Source organism: Delphinapterus leucas, chromosome 10 (genome assembly GCF_059928025.1).
Source record: "Delphinapterus leucas isolate spDelLeu-1000000601 "Yukka" chromosome 10, BTC_Dleu_Yukka2, whole genome shotgun sequence".
Lineage (NCBI taxonomy): Eukaryota > Metazoa > Chordata > Mammalia > Artiodactyla > Monodontidae > Delphinapterus > Delphinapterus leucas.
Window position 1 is genome coordinate 61406386 of NC_143138.1, and position 16099 is coordinate 61422484.

Genomic DNA, 16099 nt, shown 5'->3' on the forward strand with positions numbered 1-16099 from the left:
TTTCTTCACATGTAATTTAGTAGCTCTGCTTGAGAGTGAATTTTTTCCCATTAATCTTCCTCCCACCCCTTTGATTTAGGACAGTCACTTAGTGTCAATAGAGTATGTATGCATAGCGCATACAGCATGGCGAAGCAATGTCTCTAATGCATTACCTTAGGACCTTGGGGAACCTGAGAAGGGAGAATGAGTATCGTAGGAAGGGCTCAGATGGTGCATCTGTGATGTCGTGGGACATTATGAATGGAGCCTGTCAGGTCCCTTGGTCCCAGGGAAGGGACGACAGCTGAGGAGGCAATGACAGACTATAGAGGTGTCTTCCCCGATACCCACTGAGGATGGTTAACTGAGGGAGTCAAAATACACCAACACTAAAATATCTCTTGAGTTTAAGTGAATTCAGCAAGGCTGAATCCAGACAAATCTGTGGCTCAGATGAAATTAGCTTTCATTGTCTTCCATCTCCTTTCCATGTCCTGGTTCATTCAACTCCCGGCCACCCAAACAGCCATCACACAGCTCACTGGAGATTGTGGGCTTGAAGCCACCACCATAGATGTCATGCCTCATATACAATTAATTTCCTCTGCTCTGTACATTTCCTAACCACTTCCATATTTCAAAGCTTACCTGTCCTAGGACCTTATTACTCAGGCCCCTCAGGAAGGCATAAATTAACAACCAGGTAACTTGACGCACAACTTCCTATTACAGTTTTAGTGACTTACCAGTCACTCACCAGTCTGTTACTTCCTTCCCAAATTAACTTCACCTGATCTACACTGGGGGTGGGTTGGTTGCTTGTTGACAGTGCAGATCCCTAGAACCTCACAAGTGACCCAAGGAATTAGATTCTCTGGGAGCATTTTAACATGCTCCCCAATTGATTCTTCTACATACTAAATCTGTAAACATCATGAGACATGCATACACTATTATGTGCTATGTAGGTTCTGAGCATCAGAGTATTTATGAGAATCCCAAATACAATTTATATCCATTGTTAACTTATAAAACAGGTTCATTTTCAAATACTAAAAGGACTAAAGAGTTGGCCTGCCGTGCGTGTGGACAGAGTATAAGGGAAGTCTCTGTACCTTCTGCTCAACTATGATATGAACCTAAAACTGCTCTGAAAAGTAAAGTCTATTAAAACAAACAAACAAACAAACAAAAAAACAGGCTGACCTTCCCAAGATGGAGCTGATGAACATATGCTCTTTGGCTCACTTATTCTCTCTACAGGCATCATCCTCTTTTATCCTCTACTTATTCTAACCTAACTTCTGCGAAGCCCCAGACAGGCAGAGCCATTCTCCAGGCTCCCATAGCCCCAATGCACATACTGATTATGAGAGTATTAGAGCGTTTAACCCTACACTGTGACTAACTATTCTCTTGTTTGGTTCTGGTGGATCACACACAACCTGGCTTGTTCTGGCCACGTTCCCATCCCCCAGTATAGTATGTGGAACTCTATACATATGCAATCAAGATTGTTGAATGAATGAATGAATGCTCTTGCCACTGAAGTTAACATCAGATGAAGTGTGTTGGGAGGAGGGATGGATGAACTGGCTGAACCTCTCCTTTTGCACATACACAGATACCCCTTAGAGCCACCATTCTTTCTTTCTCTGAGGGACAGGAATCGAGGACCTCATTAATTCAATCTGTTACTGTGGTCCATACTCTGAATTTATAAATTAATCACTTCCAGTCCTACTAGACAAAGGAAGCAACTGGTGCTGCCATCTGAAGTATTGTACCAACAGTGGCTATGTGGAAAACAGAAGCCACACTAGGTGTTTCAAACAAGGGGATTTAATGCAGGGAATTGATTACACAGGTTTGGTAAGGCTGAAGGAGGGCCACTGAGATAACCTATTGTTAGTAAACACAGGAAGCAGCTACTAACCTTAGGGCTGGGGAGCAAAAGGGAAGAGGTGGTGTTACCAGAACCTAGAGGCTTTGTTGGGGGACCCCCCACGGCTGGTGCCTGGCCCTTTCTGGGGGCTGCTGCGCGGCTGCTGCTTGGACTTCTGAGGGGAACGCTGCTTGGCTGGTGGAGGTCGGACTTCTGGGCGGGGGCGTGGCTGACGTTCGGACCTCGGAGGGGACCGTGGCTTGGCTGGTGCTCTGACCACCGCGGGGGGTGCAGCTGGCTGGCGCTTGGGCCTCTGAGGGGACGTTGCGCGGCGGCTGGTTCTGAGAGGGCCAAAAGAAGCTGGAGGCTGGAGCAATGGCTCTCCTCTGTTGCTTTAAGGGATGCTGACAGGAGCTGGAAATAGGAAGGCAGCCCTGCTCCTCCCCCCGCCCCACCTTCCAGTCTCCCTCCAGTACCTTCCAATGCCTGAGCCTAACGGGGGAGCCGACTGTCAGGGGATTGGGGGAAGCGCAGCTTGCAGAGCCTCAGCCCCAGCATCGCAGAGTAGAGCAGGAAGGGGGAACTCAGAGCTGAGAGACAGAGGCCAACGCCCAGCCCAGGCGCCAGGTGGCCTCGCAGACCACTCACCTGGTCTTCTGGCAGGCACAGCAGATCCAGTCCTCCTCTTTCTTCTGGTAGAAGCAGCCACTTTTACAGATGCTATACTTGCGGTCCACAATCTCGCGTTTGGAGTTGAGGAAGGTGAACGGCGGGCAGCAATGTATGCTGAAGTGCTCCGAGAACTTCTGGTTCTTGGAGAGTCTGGGGCCCTCCTTAACCACTTTCTGACTCATCTCACTGGAAATCAGTGATGCGGGGGGAGGTGGGGAGACATAAAACAGCACATTCATGTGAGGGAGCTTTCTACTCAAGGAACCCACTCCCTGCTACTCCCATGGTCCAAGTTAACATTCAGGGCTATCCTCCATCCTGAATCTGGAAGGTCAATTTCCTGCCCAGCTCTATGGAAATGAACTCAATTAGGAGTTTGTTCTTTTTTTAAAATTTACATACAATTTTTAAAGGTTACATTCCATTTACAGTTATTACAAAATATTGGCTATATTCCCCGTGTTGTACAAATACATCCCTGTAGCCTATCTTACACCTAAGAGTTTGTACCTAGGCAATATAAGGGAAGAGTTTGTTAATTTTTAAATCATGTTTTCTGAAAATGGACTCTCTTTTCCCTTGTTTATTAGCCACCCACTTAGGACAGGAAAAAATATTACAAAGCCAAACACATCTATGGCAAAATAATATTCTAGATTTAGGAATGGCCGTTTCTCTAAAAAACCAAGAAAGCTTTGTTATTGAAAGCATAATCTCTATTCATACAATGAAATACTACACCAGAATGAGAAAGAACAGACTGTAAGACACAGGTCAACATGTTTGAATCTCACAAACATAATGTCGAACAAAAGAAGCCAAACACAAAGGAATACACGCTATATGATTCAATTTATATGAGGTTCAAAAACAGGCAAAACTAGTCTAGTACATGGTGCTAGAAATCAGAACATAGTTATATTTGGAAGGGGTGGGGTCTGACCAAGAAGAGGCAGGAGGGAGCCTGCTGGGGGCGGAAAATGTTCTGGATCTTGATCTGGGAGATGACTACACAGGTGTATACATATGTAAAACTTCAGTGAGCTCTACACTTAATTTTTGTGCATTTTACTGTTTACCTCAGTTGAAAAGGAAAAGTAAGAGGAGGAAGAGGAGAGACTAGAGAGTTTTGATTCTTGAAATATTCTGAAAGGGGGGTAAAAACTTAATTACTACAACATCCTTTGTGGAAACGTGACACATGCAGAAATAGTCCTACCTAACACTCCAAAACACTGAAGCACGCAGGGTACTTAAATGACTATTAACCAACAAGAGTCTACAAATATACACAGGTAATGTGCATATACCGGCCACTGAGAATGTCCCTCCTCTCAACAAACTCAAGGTCAAGTTGTACACACAGACGTGCAGTATGTAATTACAAGACACAGTGACATCGACCAACAGAAGTATGTACAAAGATAAAGGAAACCATGAAAAGGGGATGGATTCTTTGAAGACAGAGAAGATGATCTGGGTTTTAAGGATGAATACATTAAAAACAACTAAGTTACTCTGAGGGGATATTTTGATTTTTTGTTTGTTGGTTGGTTTCTATTGTTTTTTATTGAAGTATAGTTGATTTATAATGTTGTGTAACTTTTTTGTTTTTTGATAGGGTTGTCTTCTGCTACAGATAGAAGTGAGGGCTGAGGAGCAAGTTGAGTGTAGTTGTGAGAAGAAAATACAACCTTTTGCACCTCAGTCTGTAGAGTCCATATTATGTGTTACACCTGTTATGTTGCAAATGCTGTTTCCCAATGTTTCACCTGCTTTTATCATGCAAAAAATTAATTTTTATGTAATTAAGTTTCCTAGTTCTTACTCAGGGTTTTATATTTGAGTTCAGAAAGTCCTCCCTACTTCAGAAGCTCTTAATCATGCTCATGAATATCCCATTTTGAAAGAGAATCCTCTCTGAATCTCACTTTCATGTCTCTTTTCCTCTCTATAACTCCTCACTTTTATAGGCAATGTTCTTGAGAAGTTATCAACACTCTCTTTCTCCATTTCTACGTCTCCTCCCCCTCAGTACACTCCAATCTGGCTTCTGTTCCTACCTCCCAAAGACACGTGTTTCTCATAAAGACCTCCATGCTGCCAGACCAGCGTCTTCTTGCTCGATCTCTCTCTCCATGTAAATGCTTCCCTGTCCTGTCACTCCATGTTCTCCTAGATTCCCTCCTCCATCTCTAGCCCTTCTGTCTCAGTTTCTCTTATAGGCTCATCTGCTTTATCCAAAACTTTTAATATTAGAGTTCTTCAAGGTACAATAAATACTAAATTATTAATGGGGTTACCTTCAAGCATCCACTTCAGCATTTATGATATGTTTAGGTTGTGCCAGACACAGTGCTCAGGCTCTGTAGTGGATGCAAAGCTGAATCATGTTTAGTCCCATCCTCAAGAAAAGTATCCACCAGCTGGGAAGATGGGCAAGGATGCGCATGGTGTACTCATGGCCACAAAACCTACCTATTGACCCCAAACACGTACAAGTCTCTGAAGAGACTGAGGGGATGGATCAGCTAAACATCCTGCTGACATCTTGTAGATGGAGGAATGTTGCATAAATGTTAGGAAGTGCAATACAAGGAAGGGATGCTGTGGAACATGAGAATGTGCTGAGACAATGGCACGGAGAGTCCACAAGGGCGGGGCCATACATTGGGCTGGGGAAGCAGGTAAAACATGGGTAGAAACATCTGGCCCTGAGATTTGGACAGCAGAGATAAGGGTTTGTGGAGGATTGGGAACAGTTGATTCCTAAGCAAAGATACAGAAGGGTGAATTGCAGTCCACCTGAGAGCCCACCCGGTCTTCAGGGCAGTGTGGGAGAGGTGTCAGTGCCAGGACACAGGTGATGAGGTAACACAGGAGCTACCCATCACTGCGAAGGATCTAGCCCTTGTGACTGGGAGTGTGGTCATGCCATCAGCTGATCAGGAGTCTGAATAGATGAGAGGGAGGGAGATCATCTCATTGGTCTGGGGTATCATGAATTTAAGGCGCTCATGACATCCATGTGGAAATGGGCATCCGAAACTCAGGAGCTAGAGCTGTCAGCTCGAGGGTTCTTCACCTCATGGAAGAGGCACAACCTTGGGAGTGGATGTACTGGGTGTGAGCTGAGTGAGGAGCCAGGCCAGGGAAGGCTCCCAGGAGGAGTAGTGGGCCTACCTTCAAGCTCCAGGAAGAAGAGCTAGGGAAGAAGGAGCAGCAGGGGCAGCCAGGGAGGTGGGAGGAGTAGCAGACTCTTAGAAGAGAAATCTGCAAATTTGCAGGAGGAGGAGATGGTCAGCAGTATATATTAAAAAAAAAAAAAAACCAAACAAAAAAACGCTTTGTACAAACAAGCATTTTTAGACCAATGAGAAACTAAAATTGATTTTTAGGATCTGATTCTTTGCAATTACGACCCTAAAGATCTGCCGAAGCCCTACCAAACCCTGCACATGTGGCAAAGTCCAGCTCGAGTTTCTGCTCCCGTGGGAAATAAATGAAACACCCCAGGACTAAGCAGCAGGAGTCATTTCTTTAGGCTCCCAGCACATGGAGACGAGGTTACTCAGTTTCACAGGCAACTCAGACATCCCTAATTCCTCCAGCCTTCTGGGGTCATCTTTCCCCAGATTGTTCAGGCACTCATCACAAATAACAGAAAATCTAGCACTTGCCCCAAATTTTTATGAATGACCGGCATGGGGTAAGAGGGAGATCTTAAGTCTCCTGTGACTCTAAATTTCTGCTCTGATTGAATTCTCAATTCCCACCCACCTGACAAGATGCCTGGGCCCACTCTATGCCTATCTAGACCCCCTCCCAGCCATCTCTTCCCCAGCACATCAGGGGAAAGTTCTCAAAGTATTCCCTGGCAACTCTCCTTACTCTCCGCCTTCGCCCACCGTGTCCAGCAGGGAGCAGCCTAACCGCTTGTTACTCATCACATGTGTTCCTAATGGAAAAGCAGTTCTCTGCCCCGGACCCCTGACATTCTTCTAGATTAACCAACTGAAAATTCACCCAGCTTTAACACAGCATTTCCCCCCTTCCTTTAGTAAAATGTTAACAGTCAGTGGAAAGGCTCTGGCTACTATTGCCTGTGGTAGCAGAAGAACCGCATTTAGTTTGGGGTACATTGTAATTGGTTATATATACTCCCCTCCAACTCTGCCCCACACCATGCCCCAGTTTAGAAATGCTAAGGTCCACATGCTAAGCCATAGCAACATACACACGAGCCATCCTTTCCCACCATACCAGGCTTCCTAGTAAATTAGTTGTAACTACAGACAAATAACTAATGGCAGAAGAAATAATTCACATTTCCTGATGCCCTATTATATGGTGGTTGTTTTATATACTTTACCTCATTTTTCTAATATGGCATTATCATCAACAAACTAAAGATGAGATAAGTAAGGAATATGACCAAGTTCAAAGAGCCAGTAAGAGGCGAACAGGGATTTGAACCCAGGTCCCTGTGACTCCAGCACCTGGTGCCGTCTGACCAGGCTCAACATGGTCTGAGTTCCCTGTGCTCAGCCCTCCTCTCTAGGGAGCAGGTGTCCAGGCGATGGGACCAGCCTGGACTTTGGGGAACTGGAGTTGGGTCCAAGGATGGGATAAGGCTGCAGAAGTGCATGGGTCCATGTCCCAGGGTGAAAAAGACTGAAAGTTGGGGAAACAGCTCCCTGAAGAAAGGAATGGTAGAGGATGGCGTGTGGAGACATCAGGACAGTACGGTGGCCAGCACCTCCTGCCAGAGCACAGAGGCTCACAGTGGGGGGCTGCAATGTAAACTCAGGCAGGGTCCCGAGGGGAGTGTGACCCATGGGTGCTTCCTCTGTCCCTCCCTCACCAGTCCTTAGTAGGTTTTAAGACCTTATTCACTGTTGAGAATTTTAAAACTTGGATGAAGGAAAATGATAAAAATTCCTAAATTCTTATCTCATAGTTAACCACGTAAAAATATTTGAACGTATTTTTTGCCTTGAGAATATTTACATGTAAATATATAGCTAATAAAAAGTCAGACCATACCTTACATACTTTTCAAATTATATACTTGGAAAAATCATTCATTTTTTAAATAAAGTTTTATAGATGTAGACATAATGTCACTCATAGCATTTTCCTTTGGCTTTTAAAATCTGTGATAAATTTATAGTTGCAGCCCCCTTTATGGTTTATATCATATATTTGCATCTTCTCTCATTTTCTTGATTAACCTTGGAGAACTTACCCACTTTACAATTCTTTTCAAAAACAAGCTCTTGGGTTTCCTGCTTGTCTTTGTTCTTTTTTTCCCTAGTCCATTAATTTCTGAGTGCATTTATTATTTCTTCTTTTCAGTTTTCTTTAGGCTTATGTTCTTGTGCTTTTTACATATCCTTGAGACAAACTCTTCTCACATATGCATTTATGACTATAACTTTTTCATACGACTTCAGCTGAATACCACAATATTAACATAAAATGTTCATTTTCTCTTCATTTTAAATATGGATGAGTTCTTCTTTGATTCATCAATTACTTTTAAAAATCTGTTGTAAAATTTCCAAGTGTATGAAGTTATTTTTATTACATTGACTTCTGATTTTAAGGCATTCTGGTCAGAGAGTGGTCTGTATGATTAATGACTCTGATATTGGTTAAGCTTCATGTTTCACAGTCAACGTTTTTAAATGTTCCATGTGTGCTTTGAAAGACTGTGTATTTCCAGAAACAATTTGGAATTATCTACGGAAGATAAGAATGTGAACAAGCTACAATCTAGCAGTTTATTCTTGGGCACAAACTACAATCTAGCGATTTATTTTTGGATCATAGCTCCACCTTGCAGATAAAGCCACTTGGTGGAGCAGAAAGTTGGAGGAGGCTGAATCCTTGATGACAGTGGTTCTAGGCCTGGATCCTTGAACACTGACCACGTTTTACAGGAGAAACAAACTTCCACCTTGTTTAAACCACTATTATTTCAGCTACAAACAGTCAAATACAATTCTGAATTAATATACTCAGTGTTCTCACCTAAAAGAGGGTGTCTGCCTCAGTTTGGGTGCTATAAAAAATACCATAAATTGGGCAGCTTGTGAATAACAGAAATTTATTTCTCATAGTCTGGAGGCTGTGGAGTCCCAGATGAAGGTGTTGGCAGATTCTGTGTCTGGTGAGAGCCCACTTCCTGGTTCATAGATGGTGGAATGAGTGAGGGAGCTCTCTGGGGTCTCTGTAATAAGGGCACTAATCCCATTCATGAGGTCTCCACCCTCATAACCTAATCACCTCCCAAAGGTCCCACCTCCAACTACCATCACACTGGGGATTAGATTTCAACATATGAATTTTGGGAGACACAAGCATTCAGTCCATAACAGAGGGGAATAAAAAATAATAATAACATTTAACTCACAGGGGCTTTGACAGTATTAAATAAAATAAAGTAGGTGAAGAACCTAGCACTACCAAATACAAATAACTTGCTTCATAAACTCCATTTTCCTTTCACTAAGAATTCATTCAAATTCATTTGACCTAATTCTACTGACTTCTTCAGACACACTTTTTATGTATCTCACATGACATTTAATTTAAGCATTAATTAAATGCTTAATGAAGTAAAGACATCATCATTTACTTTCGTGGCTAAAAACAAATCATTATAAACACTACATGATGTTTTCACAAACTATACTACCTAATTGCAAAGCAAATATCATTATAAACTGTCTATCAGGATGAGGAGAAAAAAAGTGACTGAACTTGAAACTGTAAAGTATAATTTCTTCTAGGCTTTCCAGATGTCTCCATATACTCTAAAACTACAGAGGAGGGGAAAGTGAGACAGGTATTTGAAGAAGGAGAAAAAGGAAGTGAAGGAGAGGAACCAAAGGGAGAACAAGAACCTCCCCTCCCTATTTATTGTGCACCTACTATGCTCCAGATGCTTTATATCTGTCATTTTTAATTCCCAATATAACCCTCCAGGTAGTCCCTACTGTCCCCATGTTAGAGATGAGGAAATTGAAACCTGAAGAAGTTATGTAAACTCACCCAAATCATATAGTAATGATAATAATAATAATAGAAAACTCATAATCGCCAGTATGATTACTGACTACCCAATATCTGCCCTGCCCTTCAATAACAAACCCTGATTTTGTTTGGCAGCATGATATGCCCAGTTAAATATATACAACTCCCTATGTGACCACATTCTGGCCAAGGAGATGCAGGCAAAAGTCCATGGGGAAGATTACTTTTTTTCTATAATAAGGCTTTTATTCAAGGAGGGACTCTCCCCTGGTGAGTACATCCAGCCCAACCCAGCTTTTCCTGGCCCCCAAGAGGCAGGATTATTTCAGCCTTTGGACCTTGAGCCTTAGGGCTCCTTCCGCCTACTTCCTTCCCACCAACAGTTACACAGCAAATGCTTCTAACACCTTGGGGCTCAGCCCAAAGCCAAGTCACTTCCTGGGGAGACTTTCCAGAGCCTTCCCTTCCCCCAAGGAAAAATGATCACTCCTCCCTCTTTTGTGCCCTGGCCTTGTGTGCTGTATATAATTCTAGGAGAGCATCTGGAACCTGTAGGGTTGCCCTTAAGTGTTCTGCCCTCAGAGCTTTGTTTGACGCCTAATTCAGAACAGGTGTTCAATAGATGCTTGAGTAAGGAGAGCATGAACAAAGGGTGCCTCTCACAATGGCTGCAGGAGCCCTCAGCCTGTCGCTGCCTGTCCCCAGATGCTCTTTAGCAGTCCCACATCCCTCAGGGACCTCCACTCTAACTCAGGCAACAGAGTCTGATGAATGAAAAAGGCAACACAGAAAGGGACTTTTCTAACGGATCTTGAAAGTTATAAAACTGGGCTCTTTAGGACAAAATAAGAAGCTTTGTGAACTCACTACACTTTTTTGTTTCTTTTTTTTAAAATTAATTTTATTGAAGTATAGTTGATTTACTATACTATATTTACTATACTATACTATAGTGTTAATTTTGCTGTACAGCAAAGTGATTCAGTTATACGTACATATTCTTTTTCATATTCTTTTCTACTATGGTTTATCACAGGATATTGAATATAGTTCCCTGTGCTATACAATAGGACCTTGTTGTTTATCTATCCTGTACACCATAGTTTGCATCTGCTAATCCCAAACTTCCAATCCTTCCCTCCCTCACTGCCGCCCCCTTGGCAACCACAAGTCTGTTCTCTATGTCTGAGAGTCTGTTTCCATTTCGTAGATAAGTTCATTTGTGTCATATTTTAGATTCCACATGTAAGTGATATCATATGGTATTTTTCTCTTTCTCACTTACTTCACTTAGTATAATAATCTCTAGGTCCACTCATGTTGCTGCAAATGGCATTATTTCATTCTTTTTTATGGCTGAGTAATATTCCATTATATATATGTACCACATCTTCTTTATCCATTCATCTGTCAATGGGCGTTTAGGTTGTTTCCATGTCTTGGCTATTGTAAATAGTGCTGCTGTGAACATAGGGGTGCATGTATCTTTTTGAAGTATAGTTTTGTCTGGGTATGCGCCCAGGAGTGGGATTGCTGGATCATTTGGTAATTCTATTTTTAGTTTTTTGAGGACCCTCCATACTGTTTTCCACAGTGGCTGCACCAATTTACATTCCCACCAACAGTGCAAGAGGGTTCCATGTTCTCCACACCCTCTCCAGCATTTATTATTTGTAGACTTCTTAATAATGGCCATTCTGATTGGTTGTGAGCCCACTATAACTTTTTAATTCATGCAAATTAATTAGCAAGCTTAAATCAATTACATATTCTAGAGATGGCACTAGCATCTCTACGTACCTACCAATGTCATAGGTATCTTTAAACACACTCTCACTATTCGCTAAGGAGACTGCAGGTGGAAATGAGAACCGTGAACATAAAACGGATTTTCTTCCTTCCATCCAGACTTCCTTCCTTTCTACCATCTTTTTTAAAAGGCAGTTGGGGTGTGGGGTAATTATTTAATAGAAGCAGCATGTGGCCCTTAGTCCCAGGTGGTCCTCTGGACAGAAAGACAGTGCAAGTTGTCAGTTGCCATGCTACATCTCCATAGGGTCACGGGAAGTCAGACGTGGAAATGGGTACAGGCTCTACCAAGTGAAGGGTGGATGCAGGTCAGTATTTGGAAGACAGTACATTTATCCAGTTCTTGTCAATCAGATCCCTCAGAACCATGAGCAAGGGCTGCCCTTGTCTTGTGATTAGAGAACTCAACATGGGAAGGACAGGAGGCAACTGACTACCTAGGGCCTGAACCCTCTGTGAGAACAATATTCTGGCTTCAGAGATCAAAACTCCAAAGGAGGACAGCGATCAGTCCCAAGATCTCTTAATACGTTACATGGATTAAGGAAGGGGTGGTTTAATATATACTTGGGAAAAAATTTTTAAGTTAATCAAGCAAGAAATTTCAGATTTATTAAAATTCAGCTCAGTTGTACCAAAAAAAAATCACATAACTTTTTCATTGCTCTATAATTGTATAATTGATACAATACTACAAGAAAGGAGAAGGGACAGGGCAGGAGAAACTCTGAATTCATACTGCCTCGATTGTTTCTGGCGTAAACTGTCTCTGGCTAATAAGTAGTCAGTTAAAGTTCAGCTCCTTATCAGGACTATTCCTTACCTCCCTCTATGCCTTCTCAAGGTGGAAAAGAGTATGGGGAAGCCAAGAGTCCTCGTGGCAATGAGGGAAGGAGTGGCTGGTCTTTGTGGTGTCCTTCTCTGCCGGACTCTGCCATAGGTACCTTGTCTGGTCTCACCGGCCCCTTGGCATGAATGACACATGTTACTGCTGACCATTTGACCCACCAAAGCCACCAGTCGTCAGGGCCCCTACTCAGCAGCCTCCTATTCTGATCCAAGTGTCCTCTCAGCTCCTCAAAATTGCTAAAGGTCAGAGTAGAGAGTGAGCAGGAAAGGAAGCCCAGCAATGAACAGGACATGAAGATAGATTGAACGTAGGCAGGAAGGAAGGACAAACAGGATCTCTCCAAGAGAAATTAAGGTAGATGATGAATCATTTTGCTAAGATGGGAACAGGTTTAGGGATGGGGAAAGGGAAGAGTCAAATATTTAGTCTGAGGCATGTTCAGTTTGAGAAACTTATGAAGCCTCCAAGCAGCTGTGAAAGGAAGTAATTGGCCACATGGGTCAGGAGATTTCGAGAGAGAGAGAGGATGAGAAATAAATTTAAGTGTATTTGACATACAGATGAGATTTACAGCCAAAGGAACACAGGAGGACAGCCAGGGAGAAAGAGAGTATAAGAAATGGAAAAGAATAACTAGAAAAAAATTTATTCACAGTAGCAACAAAAATCTTTAGATACCTAGAAATAAAGCAGTAATTAATATGTGTAAATTCTTGTGGGGAAAAAATTCAATTCCCATTCTTGATAAATACCCTTAGCATAGTGGTAAGGGAAAGGGATGCCCTTAACATTATAAGGAGCTAGCTACCAAAATATCTACAATCACAGCTTACTGCTGGTGAAATCTTAGAAACATTTTCATCCAAATCAGACACCCCAAGAAGGATGCTGTCATTACTACTCTTCAACACGGCACCCGAAATCCTAACCGGTACAAAATACAGAATAAAACAAAAAACCGTGAGACTCCACAAGCTGTTAGAACTTATAGAAAGTCCAGTGAGATTTCTGGACCCAAGATCAATGCGCCCAAATCAAAATCATTTCTGTAGGTCAAGAGGATCCAATTTGAAAATGTAAAAGTAAAAGAAGCCATTCACACTGACTACAAAACCATAGGACACCTACAGGTAGAAGTATATCTGATAAAGGAATCGCGAGACTTTCATGAAGAAATTTGCAAATCCTTTTGAAGGCTGCAAAAGAAATAGCCAATATCCTAAGTATGCTATCTCTTAATAAATCTATAAATTTAATGCAATTCCAATAAATATATCAGATTTTCATGTAATTAACAAGATGATTTCATGGTTCTTATGGAAGTATAAAGGACCAAGACGAGTCAAGACAATTTTGAATAAGAATAGGGTTTTGCCCTACCAAGTATCAACGCTCATCATAAACTATACTAATTAAGACAGTAGAGTATTGGCTTGAGAATAGACCAATAAATCAATGGAACAGAACAGAGAGCCCAGAAACAGACCCACATATGTATAGAAGCATGGTTCATAACAGAGGGGGCATTTTTTTGGTAAATGGAAAATGGTTTAACTACTCAAAAGGGAGACAAAATGAAGTAGACAAAAGACCCCAACAAGAAAAATGATAGCAAACATGTCATGAGATGGAAGCCAAACACTATTCAAGGGCTTTATGTATTTAACTCACTTAATTCTCACGACCTCACAATAGCCCCGCTTTGCAAATGAGTAAGCTGAGATACAGAGAAGTCAGATAACCCACCCAAGGACACAGAGCTAGAACATGGGAGCCCCAGGATTCCAACCAAGGTAGGCTAGTCTGTATTCCTAATCCTGACAGTATGCAGCTTCTAACTCAGCACACGTGAAGAGGAGGGAAGCAAAGATTATGATTTTATAGAATAAAAGATACCACTGTGGTTACAAGTTAAAAGACCTGTGCCAGTATAGAAGAAAATGTATGAATACATAAAAGTATAAAGTTTTAATAATCAGAATGTTTAAGAAAAAACAAGCTACAAATATTTTTAAATGGGCAAATAATAGAAAGAGATGAATCTTTAAAAGCTAGTAATCATATACAAATACGTTTAATTCTGTAGGACTCAAGGAAAGAGACAATAGCAGCAAGGGAATGTCAATTCACGCCCCTTCTGACTGGCCTGAAAAGGGGGTGAGGGGATAACGTTGTTGAAGGAGGGGGAAAAGCAGCCAATGAGAGCGCAGGGAGGGGCACAGGGGCTGGTGCATTCAGTGCTCAAGGCACTGTCCCAAGCTGCCACAGGGCACGCTTGCTGCAGGTGAGGAATGCACTTGGGTGCCTTGTTGAGGAGCTGTTTCTGGAATAAAAAACTGAGGCTTCAAAAGTTCCACTGCAGGCCCAGGCTTCTTTCACGTAGCCCTACCACATCCTACCAAAGGCTGCACAGCCCCAAATCCTCTGCTGTGAAAACCACTATCACTGAGGAGCAAATTCATTCCACATTCACCACCTCCCTTAGAGATCTTGAGTAGCTTCTTAAACCTTGCTAATTCTCTCTCAGGTCAGGGGCTAATGCGTTCCCCTGAGAGGAGATTTACACAGTAAAAGACAATGGCTTCCGTGTTGATTGGTCCACAGGATGTCTCTAAGGGTGGCTTTATCCATTTGTACTCATTTATTCATTTGTCTCCTTGGCAACCAAATTGTTTACTACTAATTGAATGTTGCACAGTAGATTCTTGTTGGGAAACCAGTTCCCCCCGGTAACAGAAGGCTTCATACAGATATTTATTTTGAATCAGAGTGCTTTGCTTTTCCACAGAGAGCGTCATCTTGCCAAGCTCCAGCACTGATTTGGGGAGCTGCTGAAGCTATGAAAACATAATAGCATAAGAGGATACTGTTGTCTTGAAGTTGGCAACTCATTTGGCAAGACAAAACAAAGCCCTCATTGCTTTGCTTTGTTTCCAGGTGATAAAGACAAATTAAAGTGGTCCAAGGACCACACTGCGCACAGATAACTATCTCACAGACCCATGCAAAAGCCCTTTCTGATTGAACAAACTCTGCCTAACCCCCGGCTATCGTGGGGAAGGGAACAAGCGTGACCAAGGTTGGTATCCTTAGCACAAAGATAATATATTTAGAAAATGTTTTAGGAGTGAAAACCTTGCTTATTATAGCGGAGCTCGATAAACATGTAAGAAGTACAGTAATTTTCTGAATGTAATTTTAATAACACAATGTTCATCATTTTCTTACATCTAAAATTTCAAAATACATGGTTTTAGCTTATCAAGAGAACTTGCAACTAGGATTGTAGGTGAATGAATAATCCCATATTTTTCTACAGACAGGGGACAAGAGAGTCCAGGAGAAGGAACCAAAAACATGAGTCTGCCTCCACATCTATCCATTCCCTACGCAAAACCACGGAGACTCTCCCCAGTTACAGAGCAAAGTCCTTGCTTCTTTAATAATATGGCACATAAGACTCCCCATGATTTGGTCCCTGTCCACCTTTCCCCTTTGTCTCCCACCTCCCCCCGCCCCCCGCAACTGCTTTAGGACAGAAGCATCATCCCATGATCAAAAGATATGCCCCTGAACATACTGTTTCCTTTTCCTGGAATGCCTTTTCCCCATCATGGTTGTGTAGTAAACTCCTATTCATTCTGAACAACCCAGCTAAGGTCTCACCTCCTCAAAGGATCCACCCCTCCTCTGGGCTATAATTTGTACATACTTCTGTTGGTGAACACATCCCACTATGTTCTAATTGGCTGTAGGTCTGTGACCGGAGTTTGAACTCTCTGAGGGAAGGATTTCTCTCTGAATCCTCAGGGTTCTGCTGCTCCTTCTACTGGATGAATGAGTATTAAGCATGATTGATT

General features: G+C 42.3%; 1 protein-coding gene across 1 annotated transcript; it reads right to left on the reverse strand.

Moving 5' to 3' along the window:
• Positions 1-1952: 1952 nt before the first annotated feature.
• Positions 1953-2805, reverse strand: MOBP (myelin associated oligodendrocyte basic protein). Its single transcript, XM_022563628.3, has 2 exons — positions 2516-2805; positions 1953-2208 (listed from the first exon to the last, which is right to left on the reverse strand). Exons 1-2 carry the CDS (start codon positions 2776-2778, stop codon positions 1953-1955), a joined length of 519 nt encoding a protein of 172 aa, XP_022419336.2. The 5' UTR covers positions 2779-2805.
• Positions 2806-16099: the final 13294 nt, after the last annotated feature.